At 43.3% G+C, this 19,337-nt stretch overlaps 1 protein-coding gene across 1 annotated transcript in view; it reads right to left on the reverse strand.

The window, feature by feature from the left end:
• Nucleotides 1-19,337, reverse strand: part of LOC146654473 (protocadherin-16-like) — a 77,000-nt gene that overhangs the window by 479 nt on the left and 57,184 nt on the right. Inside the window, exons 3-21 of the mRNA XM_085379592.1 lie at nucleotides 17,811-17,999; nucleotides 16,882-17,113; nucleotides 16,513-16,749; nucleotides 15,384-16,412; nucleotides 14,372-14,559; nucleotides 14,193-14,289; nucleotides 13,857-14,014; nucleotides 11,635-12,481; nucleotides 8,694-8,933; nucleotides 8,043-8,168; nucleotides 7,711-7,920; nucleotides 6,757-7,623; nucleotides 6,533-6,646; nucleotides 6,220-6,431; nucleotides 5,747-5,898; nucleotides 5,045-5,175; nucleotides 4,477-4,763; nucleotides 4,230-4,371; nucleotides 1-3,699 (exon numbers count right to left, since the gene is read on the reverse strand). The exon at nucleotides 1-3,699 is cut by the window's left edge and continues 479 nt beyond it. Coding sequence (XP_085235718.1) covers nucleotides 1,109-3,699; nucleotides 4,230-4,371; nucleotides 4,477-4,763; nucleotides 5,045-5,175; nucleotides 5,747-5,898; nucleotides 6,220-6,431; nucleotides 6,533-6,646; nucleotides 6,757-7,623; nucleotides 7,711-7,920; nucleotides 8,043-8,168; nucleotides 8,694-8,933; nucleotides 11,635-12,481; nucleotides 13,857-14,014; nucleotides 14,193-14,289; nucleotides 14,372-14,559; nucleotides 15,384-16,412; nucleotides 16,513-16,749; nucleotides 16,882-17,113; nucleotides 17,811-17,999 — 8,049 coding nt within the window. The 3' untranslated portion in view covers nucleotides 1-1,108. The remainder of the gene's footprint in view (nucleotides 3,700-4,229; nucleotides 4,372-4,476; nucleotides 4,764-5,044; nucleotides 5,176-5,746; nucleotides 5,899-6,219; nucleotides 6,432-6,532; nucleotides 6,647-6,756; nucleotides 7,624-7,710; nucleotides 7,921-8,042; nucleotides 8,169-8,693; nucleotides 8,934-11,634; nucleotides 12,482-13,856; nucleotides 14,015-14,192; nucleotides 14,290-14,371; nucleotides 14,560-15,383; nucleotides 16,413-16,512; nucleotides 16,750-16,881; nucleotides 17,114-17,810; nucleotides 18,000-19,337) is intronic.

Consider the following 19,337-nt stretch of genomic DNA (forward strand, 5'->3'; position numbering starts at 1 on the left):
AAAGAAAAAATCTGGACTGAACTAAAAATGACAAAAAATAAAACTGCTGCAAATTTCAGTGTTAGGATAGCACTAATTTTTACATTTCGAGTGTTTGTTTTTAACATTTATCTGAGGAACGTTAGTTATGTAGATAAACAAACAGCTTACATTCTCTGGAAAGATCAGGCTGCAGATAAGGCAAACTATTTTACATTTACCAAGTAGCTGCTCAGTGTTCCCTTATTCGTTTTTCGTGTCACAATGCAAAGAAAAGATAAGCAGTAAGGCTTGTTGTGAGAAATTAAAGCCATGTGCCTGAAAAACAGGATCATTGGATGTCAAGTCCTATTTTGCAGAATGTGATCGGGTGCATGTTAAGGACTAAGACAACTTTTCAGCATTTCACATTCATTGTTACCTTGGATGGAAGATCAAACACTGAATTGTAAGAAAATCTAGTCACATAATACTCTATTCTGACTGATGTTTCATTTGTTCAAGCGAGGTTGTTTCTTCTTCTATAAATATTTACAATTATCTCCTAAAAAAATCCTATTTCATGAAGAATTAATGGTGAGCTTCACTTAAAACCACAAAGTTAAGAATTACAAGATACGCCACAGACGTACAGTACAAACAAGTATACAGTACATCAGCAAATATACAAATATAAAAATGTATTCTGAGGTTTTTGCACCCCCTTTGACACGTTAATGCCAGATTTAGTCAGAAACCACACATATATAAAAATATAGACAATGCTTTTGTACAAAATATTGACATCGTTTATGAATCTCCATTAAAATGTGCAAATTAACACTGATCAACAAAAGCATATGTTTATTTAATGCACAAATGCAGGCACACACACACACACGCACACACACACGCGCGCACACACACACACACAAGGCATAGTCCTTTTTTGGCCTGCTAGTGATGTATTTTTTTCATGAAAAAGCACCACATCTTCAGCTATTTGGACTTTTTGATATAACATTGTGTACTTCTCTTGAGAAAACAGAAGAGAGAATAGCATTGCCTCATTTCAGGTTGCAGCCTCTGTGGTCATACAGTAGAACAAGATTAGAACAGCAGTGATTCAGCTCAGTTCACCCTTTAAAATTTAAATCCTCAGCTCTGCCTCTTCACTGTGTTCCAAATTATGTTCAGTTGTGCTGATCACGGAGGCAGAGGGGCCCTGTGAGACACTGAAGGGTGTAATTGCAGGCGAACGTGCTGCCAGTGGTGAGAGAGACGGGGAGAAACTTGGAGACATCGCGATTGACGAGATGGATCCCTCAGCGCTGATGGGCGATCTTCGTAAGGAAGCCAGATTTGGGAACGTCCTACCTACGGCAGGCTTTGGATGCACAGTTTTGGCCCCAGGGTGGGCCACAGAGGTTATGAGAGGTGGAGGGTCAATTCTTGACTCTGCTTTTGCTTTGTGATGAAATGACCTGCGAGGATGAGGAGGCGCAGTTTCATCTTTTAAACGTGCTATTTCAGTAAAGACATTAGCTAAAGGTTGAAACTGGGGACACCAGTTTAGCAGGTAGTCCCAGTTATAGCTGCCCCTCAGCTCCTCATCACTGGCCACAATGGCTGTGAGGGAGCCATCTGCGGAGGGCTTTCCGTCCTCAGGGAAAGTGTAGTCTTTAGGGCGGGAGATGCTGAGTCCTCGTCCCACGCCTACATACCCGCACCCTTCGTCCCTGTAGATTGGCACCTGGCCAGCTAACAAAGTACTATTGACGCTGCCCGCTTTCTTTCCTTTGAACCAATCAATAGAAGGCTCACAAGACACATCTGATAGCTGATCAGCATCCTGCTGGATTCCGGAGTCTGGACCTCGGGCAGAGATGTGCTCCTGCATTGACGAGGAGATGCTTGACACTCTGGGATATTCATTAATCATCCTGATCTCATCATCCTCTGCTGCCTCTGCCTCGGCAGAGCCTCGACCACTGGAGTGAGAAGGATCTAGGGATCCGCCACGGGTGTACGGACCCCCACTAGTTCCTCTTTGATCAGTTGCATATCCAGGAAGCGCCTGATGGTAAATCATTTCATTGGCTGCTAGTTTTGTTTCCTCAAACTTGTGCAGCAGGGTCCCTGACATTGGTGTTCGTTCGTGTGTCTTTTTCTCCTTCTTCCGACGTCTTAACTTAACAAAAAATAGTGCCACAGCAATTGTTATCAGTATGACTATGATCCCAAGTGAAACTGCAATGACACTGACGAGCAACATGTTCACGTCTCTGGTGAGACCAAAAGATGTATGGGTAACATCTAAGGTAACTTTGGCCACTGATATGCGAGACGTCTCCAGAGGGCTGTGAGCGCTCACATCCAGTGTCATTAGACGTAGCTCTCTTTTAGAGCGACTCATGTGTCTACTGTAGCCATCCATTTTTAAAGAAACCTCTCCAGTTGATTTATTGACTTCAAAATAAGGCGAGTGGTCTGCTAAGGAGTAGAGTACAACACCATCCACACCCCCGTCCTCATCTCTGGCTTGCACTTTGCCAATGACCTGACCCTTCTTTGCTCCCTCAGGCACTTCAAATAAGAACTCTGAAGAGGTGAAAACAGGATCATATTCATCCTCCCCTGTAACATAAACCTTCACTGTTACAGTAGCAGAATAGTTGCCTGCATCCACAGCCATGACCACAAACTGGAATGAGTTTATCTTCTCAAAGTCAAAAGAAGAGCGGGTCCGTATTTCACCTGAAGTATGATTGATGAAGAAGCCCTCTTTTCCTTCTTTAAAGGAGTCTAACATGTAGTACCTTAGCTGTCCAAAAACCCCTCTGTCATGGTCAATTGCATGCAGCATGGTAACTAAGGCGTTCTGGGGTTGGTTTTCCCTGATGCTTGCAGTTACTAGATTGAGGGGAAAGAAAGGCCGGTTATCATTGATGTCCTTCACTTCTATACTGACAGGGGCCAAAGCAAAGTGTCCTTGGCCATCAGTGGCCTGGACAACAATCAAATGGGACAACTGTGTCTCGCTGTTCAGAGGTCTCTGCAGCCTCAAAGCTCCAGTCCACTGGTCTACATGGAAAAGATCTGTCTCATCTCCTGAGCTTATAGAGTACTGGACCTCACTATTTGGAGCAGAATCTGGATCTGTGGCGGATAAATGCAAGATCTCAGTCCCTGCTGCCGTACCCTCACTCAGAATCACACTGTACTCTGTTCGGCTGAATACTGGAGGGTTGTCATTGGCATCTGTAACACTGATAATGATAGGAACGCTGGAGCTACGCTGAGGGATTCCACGATCTGACACCACAACCGTCAGGTTATAACTTGGTACCGCTTCAAAGTCCAGCTTCTCTACCAGGATTAGACTCCCAACTGTCTGGAAGCCCCGCCCCTCCAAGAAGCGCACGCTGCTCTCAATCTGGAAGGCATTACCCGAGTTGCCACTGGCAATAGCAAAATCAAAACCACAGTTATCCCGTAACAGGTCTCCATCCACAGCTTCTAATGTCAGAACAGTTGATCCAGGAAGGCCGTCTTCAGACACAGTGGCTCTGTACTCTGACTGATGGAAGATGGGGGCGTTGTCGTTTATGTCAGACACTTGAACATGCACAGTGGCAATGGCTGAAAGGGATGGAGTACCCTGGTCTCGTGCCTCAATCACCACCAGAATGGAGGGATTCTCGAAGTCAAACTCAGTCTTTTGTTTAGTAAATAGAGTACCTGCGAAGAAACAGAGAGTACCATCATAAGAAGGCCAATGTAATTTTAGGTCTTTCTTTCACAACCCATCATATTACATATCAGTGCTGGTTAGCTCTTACACAGTAATGAATGACTTAACTAAAAAAGTAAATTACAATTACATTTTGTAAACACTGTGGCAGATTTGGGTACACACTGTTTGAGGGAACATTATTTCAGGCAAATGGAAATGTTTTGAGGACAGGAGAAAGTATAGTTAGTGTAAAGAAAAAAAGTCCTCTTTTATGACGCACTTATTTTTAGATGCTATCTCAAGCAAAACATCTGAGGCAAATAACATTCGATTTGGTTTTCAATTACTTATAATGAAGAAAATGATTAAATATTTTGCAATACTCGTTGCGAATATGTCCAAACCCCAAATGAGCATCCAAGGAGCGCTTTAGGGAATGGCATTTTTTTTAATGAAGTATAATTAAGGGGCTCTTAAACTCTGGTTAGAGTGTAGTTATAAACAACCATAAATGCAGTGCAGACAGTAATCATACCATTGACTGGGTCAATGTAGAAGACACCTTTCGTTGATGACATGACTCTGTAAGTAATTTTCCCATTGTCCCCAGAGTCACGGTCAGTGGCTGTTACGGTGACGACTGCGCTGCCTGCAGGGAGGTGCTCTGATACAGCCACCTGATAAGAAACACATTAAATGTAAATATATTTATCTCCATTACAGATTATTGAAAACTTTAACAAATATTCCGATAATCTAAAATGTAGTGAAATATGCAGTACCTGATACAAATCCTGGGTAAAGGTGGGAGAATTATCATTCACATCATCCACCAGCACAGTGAGGTTGGCCTCGCTTTGATGTTTAGAGTCAGATGTGCGAACGGTTAGAGTGTACCACGTCCTTTCCTCGTAGTCTAGTGGTCCAGTCAGCGACACTCCTCCTCCATAACAATGAATTCCAAACATGCCTTGGCTGCTTGCATCTAGGTGTAACGTGTAGGAGAGGGCTGGCCCCGAGTCCACATCATTCCCCGTTACCTGGGTGATTATTGTGCCAATGAGAGTATCTGTATGTGTGAAGACAAAGAGCAGATATTTAGGTGCAGCTAAAATGAAACACAGAGTGTCTTGGTTTAAAGAAAAAAAAAACTTTATGAAGAAATATCCGGTTCTGGAAAGCCTTGAACTAATAGACAGGAAATGAACGGAGGAGGAACTTGGCCATAGCTTGTTTCATCAAAGGGTCAGACTTTTCTCACTGAGCCCTGCTGAGCGAGCTGCCAGGGAGTGTGATGTGAGGCTTTATGATAAGATCACTGGGCTAACTTCCACTGTGAAGCTGACTTACCCTCAGGCACTCGAATCTTCTGAGGCAGGGGAATCATGGGACTGTTGTCATTGAGGTCAATGATGATCACAGTGAGGGTGGCAGAGCCAGCGAGCCGTGGGGTTCCCCGGTCTGTTGCCGTAACAACAAGCCTGGAGCGACAAAATGAATGTCAGCTTTTTAACTTTTAAACTTTCTGAACCCTGTTACACAATTCTTGGTCCCCAAAGCCCACATCGAACAGCCTGTTTTTGTCTGGATGTTTTTCTTTCTTTGTGTGTGTGTTTTCCAATACACAAAAGCGCCTGAAAGTCATTTTAAATATTAATAAAACAATATGTTTAAAAATATTATCTGCAAGGGATACATGATTTTCTCATAACACTGAAAGGCTGTGATGCAAAAACATGCAAAATCTACTTTTCTCTTTCTATAACAGAAAGGATTTTCTGAGTGGGACTTCAAAATTTGAGTCAAGTTTGCAGTAGCAATATAAAATCCAAATGAAAGTCAGGTGAAACAGTGCAACTCATTTTTAAATCCTTGGATTTTTCAAAGCAAAATATGAACATAAAATGAGCAAAACTATAAAAACAAGGAAAAGTTGACAAGAATAAGTGTACATTCTAACTGTGACAGAGTCTAAATATGCATGTGGATTAGCTGACAGGAAACTCATGCCAACATGTGGTTACAAACAAACAGAATAAAAGCAAGACTCACTTCGTTTGGGTCCAGATTTCCCTGTCCATTATGGCTGCAGTGGTAACGCTTCCAGTCAGTGGGTCTATCTTAAACAAGCCACTCATGGATGATGACCTGATAGAGTAAGTCACCTGACCATTTTGACCCTGGTCCCGGTCGTCTGCGGCCACCTGAGTGAATTAACACCCCATTTTGGAAACGTAAATATAGAAACATTTGCAGCAGCTGTTTTAGTGTAACTCGAACTAGTGAGCAATATTGGACTTGGAAGTCAATAGTTAATAAAAATGGGCTATATGGTTCTGGCTTCATGGCACAAGCGATTATACAGTAAATTCTTCTGGGACACTGAGATCACATGAAATTGAAAAGTCAATCCTTTGCAGCACTGAAACTATCCAGTTTTCTGATGCTTGAGAGTTTTTATTCTACAGCTTCACATTTAAACAGCAGCCAAGCATAATAAACATTTGGGGGAAAAGCTACTGCACCTGGATAATGGGAAAATCGTAGCCTTGCGCCTCCCTAATGTAGGCTACATAGTTCTGGAGTTGGAAGCGTGGCAAGTTGTCATTTACATCCTGAAGGATTAAGTTGACAGCCATGTAGGAGCTAGAGGATGCTGTCTCAGCTTTCACCACAAGGCGGAGTTTTGGGGTCTCCTCAAAGTCCAGTCCTTCAGATTTCTGGACCCATATTTCACCTAAATCACAAAAGTATCAATGACTCACTTTCTACATTTCAAAAATATAACCTTGTAATGTTTACTGCCATCTTACCAACCGTCATACTGCCAACACTTACCAGTAATTGTGTTTATTCCAAAAGACTGCAATTTATTGCCACTGAATATACTGTAGGTGATCCCATTTTTGGAGCCATCTGGGTACTGGGCCTGAGCCTGTGTTACTACTGTGCCTAGAAGATGCAAAACACACTATGTTGATACATTTCATTTATACTTCTTATTTCAAATGTATATTTACACTCTTTGAATTACAATGTTAAAGATTTTAAATCACTTCAACCTTTAGCAGCGTTCTCTTGCAGGCTGACATCTCTTGCTGTGCGAGAGAAGCGAATCCCACTGTAGCTCTGCTCCTTTATGTAAATGATAACCACTCCCAGGGAAGATTGTGCTGGGTTCCCTTGGTCCATGGCCTGAACTATCAAAGTCCGTTGGCTTTGGGTCATGGTCTGCAGCTTCTCTGTGGCCTGGATTTCTCCTGTCAGTGAGTTAATGGTGAACCCCCTGACAGAGTTGGCGAAACGATAAAAAACAGAGCCATTAGCTCCAAAGTCTTTGTCCTCTGCTCTCATAGTGGCCAAAACTCGACGATTAGAGACACTACTGGCGGAGACATTCACAATAAGTGGGTCCTGAATGAAGAACGGAGCATTGTCGTTCACATCCTGAATATAGATCGTCACCTGAGCAGTGGAGTTACGTGGGTTTGCGGGGGAAGAATCGGTGGCACACACCTCAAAAGTGTAAGAAGCTGTTCTCTCTCTATCGAGGGGGGATGCTGTGATAATGCGACCTGTGTTTTGGTCTATCATGAACATGCTCTGGGAGCCATGGCTCAGAAAGTACAGCACTTGGCTATTAGGGCCATGGTCCAAATCAATGGCTTTCACCTCCAGGACGAGTGACCCAATGGGAACATCTTCCAAAATTTCTGCTGTGTAGCTGCTGCTCTGAAACTGGGGGCTGTGATCATTGATGTCCAGGACTATCACTTCTACAGTGGCAGTGCTGCTAAGTGCTGGGTGGCCCTGGTCCTGAGCTATCACCGTTAAACTGTACCCAGGCCTCTTCTCCCGATCAAGGGGCCGTGAGGTGGACAGGACACCTGACTGGCCATCCAAGCGGAAGTCTCCAGATGAATCTCCAGCTGCAAGTAGAGCGATAGCAAATGGCTTGTAAACATTTGAAACTATGTACCGATCATTTAAAACATTAAATCAAAAGCAGTTCTCACCTGTAATTTTGTAGTTTATCCTGCCGTTGTCTCCCGCATCCTGATCAGTGGCTCGAAGGGTGAATAGAGGTAGTGCTTCCAGGTTTTCAGGCACCTCTATGCTGTAGTAAAGACGTCCAAAGACAGGGGCGTTGTCATTAACGTCAGTCACCTTGATCCTCACAGTTGCTTTAGCATAGTTCGGTGGAAGGCCTCCATCTTTTGCAGACACTGCCAGAACATAAAAAAGCACACTATAATTTGTTGTAGTAATTCATAATTTAAATATTATTTTTATTATGTATCAGATCTGGCATTTTTTGTAAGGCTGCAGAACAATCAGATGACAGTACCTGTGACAGTGTAGTATTCCTGAAGCTCCCTGTCCAGAGACTTAGTAATCATAATCACACCTGATACTGGGTTGATGCTGAAACCCTCCTGTGAGATACCGTCATATGTCACCTGGCCATTGCTTCCTACAGAGAAACAAATATAGTCACAGCATTCTATTAAAAATGGCCTGTAAAAATAAATTAAAAATCAAAGAATGTCGGTGAAGGTCAGAGAGTTCCATCCTATAACTTGTAGATAATAATGAAAAAAATGCATTTACAACATGTTTCAAATTCTCTTCTAATAGCTTGTAAACTTATTTGTTTGTTTGTCATGAGGCTTGCTGTATAAGCATTTGGCAGCAAGAGCCCTCCCTCAGGCGTCTGTGTGCCAGATCGCGTGCTACGAGAAAGCAGCCTGGCAACCTCACCTGTTTACTTCACTAATTGCTTTTGAGGAGAAAGTTTATAATCCTCCTACTTTATGTGCTTCTGACTAACTCTTGGAGAATGCATGCTAACCCCCCCCTCATGTAGTCCTTATGCAAATAAAAAGAACTGTTAATGTCTCTAATGTGAACACATAGTCAGCAAATGATGGCTAAGAAGAATTAAAAGCAGCACAAATATAATATGACAGATCAAATCCCTGCACATTATGAATCAGACCTTGGTCCAGATCAGTGGCAGACACTGTCAGCACACTGGTTCCTGGAGGTTGGTTCTCCGAGATCTCTACTTCATACTGGCTCTGCTCAAACCAGGGCGCCTCATCATTAACATCGATCACATGCACACACAGCAGCTGGATGGACGAGTGTTGGGGTATCCCGTGATCCTCAGCGATTACTGTGAGGTTAAAGATGTCCTGCTCCTCGCGGTCCAGAGGTTTGAAAATAGACAGAGAGCCTGTAGGGAGATGAATGAAGGGTGAAATATGAGGAGAGATTTCCTCTACGTGGGTACTTTATTATAGCCTGGTTAAAAGAGACAGTTAGACAATTACGGTATGAAAGCATGTCATCAAAAGCAATAAAAAACACTGCTTGCCATGATTGTGTTTGTAGTCAAGTTATTTAAAAATCAAGTGTGAAAACTTGCCGTGTGAGGGCCAAATCAGTGCTAATCTCCTCCACACACACACAGCTCTGCCTACCTGACTGCTACCACCACCACTGCTGTAACAGCCCAAACGGTCTGGCCACAGTTTACGAGATTTTCCACTGGAGAATGCCACAGCCATCGAGAAAGAAGCAGTAAACACACACTCTAGACACGCAACAGCCAGGCCTGCCGTGCTCCGTAGGAATTAGAGGCACCCCAGCCTTTTCATTATCCTGCCCTAAGAGGGTAGAACTTGCAATGATTTAATTTCAATTTCATGCTTTAAAATCAAATGCAACTGTTAAAGAAAGAGAGGGCCAAGACTGTTTTCCTTTTAACTTTTTTTGTGTGTGTTTGTTTTTCACTTTGTGCCTTTCTAGGATTGAGATAACTTGCCTCTAAGCTTTTAATCTGGTATAAGTTACAGGCTGGAATTTTTCACCTAAATTTGATTCCTCTGTGATCCTACTATATCCCTGGTCACCGATAACACATGGGAAGGGGAAAAAAATGGAGGGATCTGGGGAGAGTTTTTATTTTGGATGTTTTGTAAGCATGTGTGGGGGTTGGTGGCGCCAACGCTGTGGACTGCAGTGCATGTGCGAGCGGAGGTTGCTCAGACAACAAACACATCTCTCTTATTTGATATGGCAAAGCCATTTATCAAAATTTGATGGGTTAATCCCTGAATGGTGTTGTCTTTTGCAGAGAAGCAGTCCCCCATATCACCAGTAAACTCTCCCTACTTCTCTTGAAAGGAAAATTAATGACCTCCATTCTGACACTGAGTGATGAGAATGTGTCTCACACTGTGACTTTACAGATTTATAACAATCGCCTGATAGTTCTCTCTATTGTGGTTAGCTGTGACGCCAAGGTAATGAAAACAGATTGTGCAGAGTTGTCGTAGACCTTTGGTCACTGACCCCAAAACGGGAGCAAACCAGGTGCACAAAGGATTAACTTGTCACTATTCTAACAAATAACTAGTGTGCATGAAAAGCACTTCAAGATGAGTGCACATACTGGGCTGAAGCAGAAGTGACATGCATGACAGACGCTGAATGTTTCCATCCCCAAACTGCTCCAGGAGGCATCCTGGTTGGCGACTTGAAGGCGAGGGCGGAGCAAATGTTGACACGTGTCTCAAACACCACAACAAAGCCCACAGGACCAAATGGCCCAAGGTCAGTGCTGACTAAGTGACATACTCTAATGCAAGCACACAAACACATATGTGCATGCCTACGCACACACATACACACGTGCGTACACATAAACACGCGTAACTGATCCCTCCTCTAATGGTTCCCAGAAGCCTGAGCAGGAGGTTCTTTGGTCTTTCATGGGAATAGATCCACAATAACAGATGATGGGTTGTTGTGTGTGCGCGCGTATGCACGTGTACTTGCACATTCTTGTGTGTGTGTATGTGTGCGTTTAATATTTGGCAAGCTGGCCTGTCTGGCCTCCAACTGAGAGAAATAAGTCATGAAAGGTGAAGCAAGAATTGGGCTGACCTTAGAAGTAAGCAGATTATTAAAACAGTTTGTGTGTGTTTATAGAAAGTAAGGTTAGGTGAATTTTGTGTGGAGTCGTGTAGAGTAGTGAGTATATATGCAATGCAAAGTGAAATTTAGAAGGAGATTCTGATGCAGATTTGCTTGTCTTTTGCTGAAGATGAAAATATTTCATCTTCAGCAAAAGATTTGCATGACACAGTAGTGCTTTAGTTCTAGTTCTACAGCCTAGCAGGGCAGAGAATACAAAGAGAGACCTGAGAAACTGAAGCCAAAAGTTTTAGTATAATGATAAGTAGAAAAAAGAAGCAGAAAGATGAGGAAAACAAGTAAACAGCATAAGAGATTTGAAATCTTACTCATTATAATCTTCAAACTGTTTGTATTTGCACTTAAATTAAATATTTTTTAAGTAGACTATTCTTCTAATCATAACAACTCATAGTTGTGATCAGTAGCTATCCCAGATAACACTGGGTGGAAAGCAAAGTTCACAGTCATCGCCAGAGCTAACTTATGAAGATATAAAAAAAATCAGCTTTCCCTTTCGGGGTATTTTTGAAAAAGATAATGGCGAGACAGCAGTGGCACCTTAGGGCAGGAGCCCTGTGATCCTGACATATCACTGGTCACTGAGCGCAAAAAAGTAGCAAGAAAATGTTCTGTTCATTTATTTTTCTACACCTTAACTTCAGTTGCACACCCATCAACAAAGTGATTAATGTCAAATATACGACAGTACAGCCCTAATAAGTAGTGAATACAGCGTGTATGTCAAGACCTTTCCTGTTTTTGTGCAATTGCAAGGTGAAATCAAAATGAATTTGCATGTATACAATGACCTTTGGGTGTTAAAAGCCCTTTCTGTTGAGGATTGTGACAAGAAAACCGATCTAAAGGATGTAAATTAGCTATGCATGAAAAACAGCATAGCTAATTTGAATGAAGCACACGGAGAATAAAGCCTGGCTTCGGGCTGCACTTACCCGTACTAGGGTTGAGACTGAATGTCCCTGCAGTGTTGCCTGATTGAATTCTGTAGGTCACTCTACCATTCTCCCCTTGGTCTGCATCTCTGGCCATGACATACAGCACTACAAAGCCCACTGGCTGATCCTCCATCACACTGACAGCTGTTGGCGATATGAACACTGGTGGATTGTCATTCTCATCGGTCACATACAGCCTTGCCGTGACAGAACCCCAGCGCCTCTGGCTGACATCAGGAGCAGAATCTGTTGCTTTTACAACCAGGATGAGGTTTGGAGTGACCTCATAGTCCAGCTTCTGGCCCAAGGAGAGAACCCCAGTTGATGGGTCGAGGGTTAATAGACCTGGGGTATTTGGCCACTGTTGTAGTATGGAATACACCAGTTTGCTGTTGGACCCACTGCCATCCTTATCTGTGGCCTGGAAAGTATAGACAGAGGAGCCAGGATCCATGCTCTCAGAGATGACAATTGTGATGGGGTCCTCTGGGAACTGAGGAGTGTGGTCATTACTGTCCTCTATGTCGATGTCCAGGTGGACAAGAGTGCTGCTCGGAGGGGCCTCGGAGAAGTCATCCACTTCAATTTGCAGATTGTAGCGCGAGTCTCGTTCATAGTCAAGAGGGCGAGCCAAGTAAACGTCCCCAGTCAGACGATCCACAACGAATGTGCCATCTCGGTCCGTACCCCCCACCACTGTGTAGGTCACCTTGTCGTCCTCTAAGGTTCCTCTATCATGGAGACGGACCGAGCCAATAACAGACCCGGGCTTGGCCTCCTCCACCGAATTGAAAGTTATGGAGAGTGAATTCTTCTTGGTAGCAGGTCTGTTAATGCTGATAACCTGCAGTAAAGCAACACATTGCATTTATATTTAACGGCGCAGCAACATGGCAGCAGATCTAATGCTTCACTCAAATGCCCAGTGGCAACTTAAGTTTGCAATTTTCAATACAGAACGAAAATATTTTATGGATTTTAGGCAAAGTGGAAACAGACGTCCTCTCCACACTGAATGTGTTCACGGGGAATAAATGAAACCACTTACAAAAGGTTTTTATAGACTTCAATAACATGACTGCTAAGATTAATCTGACATCTGTTTGGATGCCAAGAAATATAATAGATGATAAAAGTGCTGCAATCAGAAAAGGAAGTGTTATAAGGGCTTGAATTTAGTACTGAGGAATACTGCGGTACTGCATATAGTTTTACACTTCTTTTCCGAGTGTCTTCAAAGACTACAACCTTATTATTTCTCTTCTGAAACATTGTTTAAATAAAACATGTTTTTTCCCTTTGATACATGCATGTAGTGTGAAAATTAAAGCAGCTGTGAAAGGTAAATGAGCACGGAGTGGCTTTATTGATGAAATTTTAATCGAAATTACTGACCGTGTTTTGTAACCTGATTGGCCAGTCTGGATACTCAGCAGTGTATCCAACAGCACAATTCCCACACTAAGTAGGCACTCAAAAAATATGCTGTGCTTGCTGACAAGCTGTAAATTGGTTCCACATTAGATGGAAAAGAAGTGTTCCAAAAATAAATTGGAATAGGCCTATCCTATCATCGACGGAATTAAATAATCATTCAGAAAAGATGATTAAAGGAAATTACACAAATACGTCACAAGGCAAGAACAACACTGCACTGTTTAATCCAATTAACTAACAATTATGACTTCCATTTTTTGTTACTGGAAAAGAGGAAAAATTGCGCTGGCGCTGACTGGAGCTGTTTATATAGGAGCTCAATTTTCCTGGAACCTATAAATCTTCCTTCCAGAGTTCTTCCATTGTGTTTTTTTCTGTTCTATATTAAATATTAACACGAATTACCTTTAATGCTGTGTTTTATGTTGAGTGTATAGCCTTGCTGCTCCTTGCAAAAAGGGCTACTGTATTAAAAAAGTGTTGAAGTCATTGAGTATGACCTTGATCATAGACGTCTACAGCTGGCCCTCATCACGAGCCAGCTGGGAGTATTTGATTCAGATCCACTTTTCCATTTCAGATAGAAATTTCCCTTTTGAAAATTCACAGGGGAAGAAAAGGGGAGGGGATGGGACCTTGTCAGAAGTGAGGCTGATATGTCTGCAACTAGTGCGAGGGGCCCAGGGATGCAGATCGTCGCTGCCCCGAGTCTATTCTTTGATATCAAATAGGTGAATATAGTGGGTGTTTGTGCTCGCAGTGGTTCCAAAACACAGTCTAACCTGAATGGTGAGGGAGCAGGAGGTGCTGCGAGGGGGCAGTCCTCTGTCGGTGGCTGTCACCGTCAGAGTGTACTCAGCCCGTTCCGAGTGGCTGAGAGGGGATGACGAACGCAACTCGCCAGTGTTTGTGTACAAAGAGAAGCGCTCAGCTCTGGGACCTAGAAGAAACAGAGCATACCTGAACTTGAGATGAGAAGTGCATAGGAAGCCTGAACACACAAACACAAACATTAAATTGAATCCGCTTTCAACAATATACAAAAAAAGAAGAAAAGCATGAAAAAATTAATAAAGACTGGAGGAAGATATATTTCTTTAAACGTCTCTATAAAGTACCTGACAAAGAATAGAATATTGTGCCATTCTCCCCTTCATCAGGGTCTTTGGCTTGCAGTGTACCCAGTACAACCCCAGAAGGCTGACCTTCCATCACCTAAGGGTTAAACCAGATTTTCAGCACTCTATGATAGCAATTTATTTTCTGCCAAACAACATTTGTGCTCTTTCGACATTACCTGAATTATGATGTTTTTCCCTGACTGACTGTGGATGAAAACAGGGTCGTTGTCATTTTCGTCCAGTACAGTGATGAAAGCGGTGCCTGTGGCGCTACGAGGGGGTGAACCTCCGTCTTGTGCCACCACCAAGAGCTGGTAAGTAGACTGCTGCTCTCTGTCCAGAGTCATCCTTGTGCTGATCTCACCTGGGGACACAAGTAGATAAATGAGAGAGATTTTATGCACAGGCACAAGTCCACTGGAATAATGATGAGTCTTAAGAGCCAGCCGGCTTTGATCAGTGACACATAAGTAATAGACATGAACAGTGTGCAGATCTGTTCGTACACAGTCGGATACACGTTCATACACACAAACAGAAGATTTCTGAGAGGTTGGAAGATGCTCTAGAGACTCACAACTCTGCTAGAAGCTGATCACAAATCAGAGCCCGAGTCTCCACCTACAGACTAGCAGGCTCAGCAGGCCAATTAGAACTCAGCAGGATGCTTAGTGCTGCTGTCACCGTGATCTAACTAATTTATGACAGTGGCAGAGGGGCAACCTCAGTCTCTCATCTTTTAGAGATGTCTCTCTGACTTGACTAAATTGTGTTTTTCCACATGCTTTTCATTCAGGAAAAATTTATTTTTTTGGTTATTTGAGCTTAGTTTGACCATAACACAATTTTACAGACAGATAAAATGGACATAATTAAGCTGATCAATTAAAATTTTCCAGTCAAGCATGTGCCAATATCTTCAAAGGCTGATCTTCTGCAAAGCCTTGGAGATCAATTAAACAAATAATATCAGCTTCCTTTCTCATGTTATCTCCTCTGTCACTGGTGAACTAATGTTTTTGCATGCCTGTTCTGTTCTTTAGGCAAATCAAATTTTTATGCCTTCATTACCTTTTTTGTATAAATATGCATATTTATATGGTTGCTTATTAAAATTAAACTAAGCAAGCCACATTTTAACACTTAAGTCTAACTGACTAATCTCAGTGGATAAAATTTTCAGTTAACCTGTGTGGGTGTTAATCTGAAAGTGACGGTCAGGATGCAGAAAGCGGTAAGCGAGGCGTCCGTTGGGGCCGCTGTCGCGATCTGTGGCCAACACGTGACCAAAGCCTGTTCCCGGAGGCAGGTTCTCTCTCACAGCCATGAAGACCCTTTCCTGCGTGAGCCGAGGAGAGTTATCATTCTCATCAGTCACCGATATCCGCACTGTGGCACTGCCTGTCTTCTTTAACTGTCCATGGCCTGTACTGGCTAACACTGTCAGGAGGTACATGTCCTTGACTTCCCTGTCCAGGGCACTCTTCACAAACAGCCAGCCGCTGTCTGCAGCAATGCCAAAACCTGCAGCATCTCCATCTGGACGTAAATGATATGCCAGGGGAGCAACGTGGCCAGAGGTTGGTGTTTCTCTGTTCAAAGCTCTGACTTGCAGAAAGCGTGTGCTTATTGGAGTTCCTTCTTTTAATTCAACGCGGTACGTGAGGGTGTCAAACACAGGACCCTGGTCGTTCTCTGCCTGGACATGAACCACAAGCATGAAGGTGGCACTTAGCTGGGGTACTCCACTATCCTTGGCGATAACCTGGAGGTCATAACGGGGGGTATTCTCATAAGAGAGGCTCCCTACCAATCGAATCTCTCCACTGCTGCGCTCTATGCTAAAAATCCTCTGGAGTCCATTTGAAGAAGAAAGGTCAAAGGTGAGTTGTCCATTGACTGCTGAGTCTCTGTCCTCAGCTTGGACACGATAAACTACTGTGCCCATTTCTGTATGCTCTGGCAGCAGCAGGGACTCTGAGGATGAGGGCAGCAAAACAGGTGGGTTGTCGTTGACATCTGCAATGGTAATGTGGACACGGGTCTGGCCAAAGGCAGGAGGGTTGCCGCTGCGGGCCTGCACCTCCAAATCAAGAGCTGATTGGGCTTCATGATCCAGGGGAAGACTGGTCCTTAGGGCCCCGGTGTCAGGATCAACTGTGAAGTAGCCTGCAGGGTCTCCGGAGCTGATGGTATAGGAAATATCTCTAGAGATGCCTGAAAGATGTAAAATTACAAAGACAGGTCACTGAATTATAACATTTTTGGGGGGGTTTTTACAGAAGAAGTGTCAGATTAAGGTGTCTGTAGTCCGCACCTGTTTTACTGCTGGCCTGGACGATTCCCACAACAGTCCCGCGCAGGACGTCCTCTGACACGGTGAAGTAATACTGAGTCTTTTCAAACACGGGCGGAGCCACTAAACCTGCCACCACACTAATGTTAACTCTGGCATTCACTAAGGCAACAAGACCACCACCATCCTGAGCAGAGATAACCATTGGAACGACAGAGTTGGCCTTCCCATAGACAGATCGAGACAGTGAGATCACACCTATAAAAGGATTCAAAGATAATACATTAACAGGCAATTTTGACATCACACAATATCATAAATTGTTTGAATTATTTCTGTAAATCATTATAAAAGTCCAGAGCAGGAATGGGGAACAATATTTACACTGACCTGTGTCTTTGTTGAGAGTAAAGTATGGAGAAGCCCCTCCAGGCACTGTTTTGTATGTAATTCGCCCATTCTTGCCTGAGTCTGGGTCATAGGCTGTCACTCTGACAACAGATGTCCCAGGGGCACTCTGTGTGCTCAAACTAACAGCATAACTGAGAGGGTAGAAAGCGGGTCTGTTATCATTAATGTCCACCAGATCTACCCTGACATAGGCCACTGAGCTCAGTCCACCCTGCAGAGGAAACAAAAAGCTCTTTTGTTATACCTTCACATATTAAATCATGAACAGTAAAAACATACCTGAAAGCAGGATTTAGGCCACATTAACAGCGCACATAGACCACATTAATGGTGGAAGTAAAAACCAGCAGTAAACCCAGTTAAGATTTCGATGTATGGCGTAGCCTCTAAAATATAGTCCCAGGAGGTTCGCGTAGGGACACAGATTGATAGTTTCCCTTGGGAAAGAGCAATATGTCATGACCCGTGGAGGGTGAGAGGGCTTGCTGCAACCCAAGTCTGTTTCATAGCCTTTTCATTTGCAGAAATACAGTGCAGGCTTTTCATTTGGACCAGGTGGCAAAAACGAGGAAGGCGGCAGTCCAACTTGTTAAAATATTACTGCCTGACAGTTGAGGTATTTTCCTTCTGATTGCTTTAACATGCCCGCAGTAATTTTCTTTCATTTTTAACTTTTTCTTCTTTAAGTATTTTTTGGCAGTCAGTGCACAGGATGCTGTACTAACTTAAGTCTACCTACCAAGGAGAACTATTCAAACTTGGGAGGGGGACAACTCAAAAACTCATTTTTTTCCCTGCACAGTTGGCCACATCTCTGCTCTCCTGTCTATAAGAAAAGCATGGCTGCTGTGTTTATGGGATTATACTGCAGCTCTGTGGATTCATGATTTCAAAGGGCGGTGGCTTACCCCATCTACTGCAGTAACAGTAAAGTCGAAGCTGGCTGGTCCTTGATCTCTGTCTAGTGCAGCAGTAGTGCAGATCTGGCCAGTCTCCTTGCCAATGGTGAATTTAGAGGGAACAGCGCTGTTAATGCCAGAGCCAAGAGAATAGGTAATCAAGCCATAGGAGCCACTGTCTGCATCTGCCGCAGTCACCTACAGAGAGGAAAACATGCTATGGGTTAAACAGTCCAACATTGCACATTACAATTAAAATTTATTAAGTTGGAAGGGGAATATCTCACTGGATAAACTCAGCACTTTCCATATTCAATTACGTTACTCTAAATCCTCATTAGATCAAAACTAATTTCTATTAGTTGTAAGAGTCAGGACAGTCCACAAACTGAAACAGGAGCACCATACCAGGTGCCTTTGAAAGCATCTTTGGATCCGTTCTTTATTGTTTATCCGAGCCAGAACATGAGCCAAACAGGCCCTCTGGCAGAAAGAGCTCTGAGGGAATGAAGGGGGGGGGGGGGGGGGGGGAGGAGGATGACTTCTACAGGCTCTGGGAGGCCTGCCAGTGGGAGAAACTGCCTGCTTCTAGAGTAGTGTGTGTCTGCAAAGGACAGTGACAAGAGCGGCTGGGCAATGGTGGGATACCACACATTATATTTTATATATTTTATATATATTTTATATATATTATATATATATTTTATATATATTTTATATTGCCAGAAAATGCTGAGGATTTTCTATGAGTCTGTTGTGGCCAGTGCGATCCTCTATGCTGTTGCATGCTGGGGGAGCAGGCTGAGGGTCGCAGATGCCAACAGACTTAATAAACTGATCCGTAAGGCCAGCAATGTTGTGGGGATGGAGCTGGACTCCCTCAAGGTGGTGTCGGAGAGGCGGATGCTGTCCAAGATAAAGACAATGTTGGATAACACCTCCCACCCACTCCATGACATGTTGGTCAGTCACAGGAGCTCGTTCAGTGAGAGACTGAGATTACCGAAAAGCACCACTGAACGACACAGGAAATCATTCCTGCCTGTGGCCATCTCCCTGTACAACGCATCCACTTAACACACTGTTTGCTGCTACAACTACACATGTTTCTTTTCCAAATATTTATTTATAAGTGACTTATGTATGTATGTATATATATGTATATATTGTACTATTCTTAGTTAGCGTATTGTCTGTCTTGTCTTAATGTTGGTTTAAAATGGAGCACTGTAACAAAAAATAATTTCCCCCAGGGATCAATAAAGTATTCTGATTCTGATTCTGATTCTGATTAGTGCAACGCATTACAACCTGATGTGATGTCCTGGTTGCAGTCTGGTCTTAATAATGCTGCACATTTAGAGAAGGATAGAACCACTGGAGCTATAAAAGCAGCTCCCAAGCCATCAGCCAAGAAGCCAGCTCAATTACTGTTGGATCTCCCAAGACAGCACAAGGCAAACACACCAATCAGATCAACCCCTGGGTACGAGCAGCATAATTGTTTGCAAGTGTTGGTGCTAGATCGCAGATTAG

This window comes from Rhamphochromis longiceps, linkage group LG14 (assembly GCF_057381845.1).
Source record: "Rhamphochromis longiceps isolate RC_006_pf linkage group LG14, R_longiceps_female_GT1.1, whole genome shotgun sequence".
Classification (NCBI taxonomy): Eukaryota; Metazoa; Chordata; class Actinopteri; order Cichliformes; family Cichlidae; genus Rhamphochromis; species Rhamphochromis longiceps.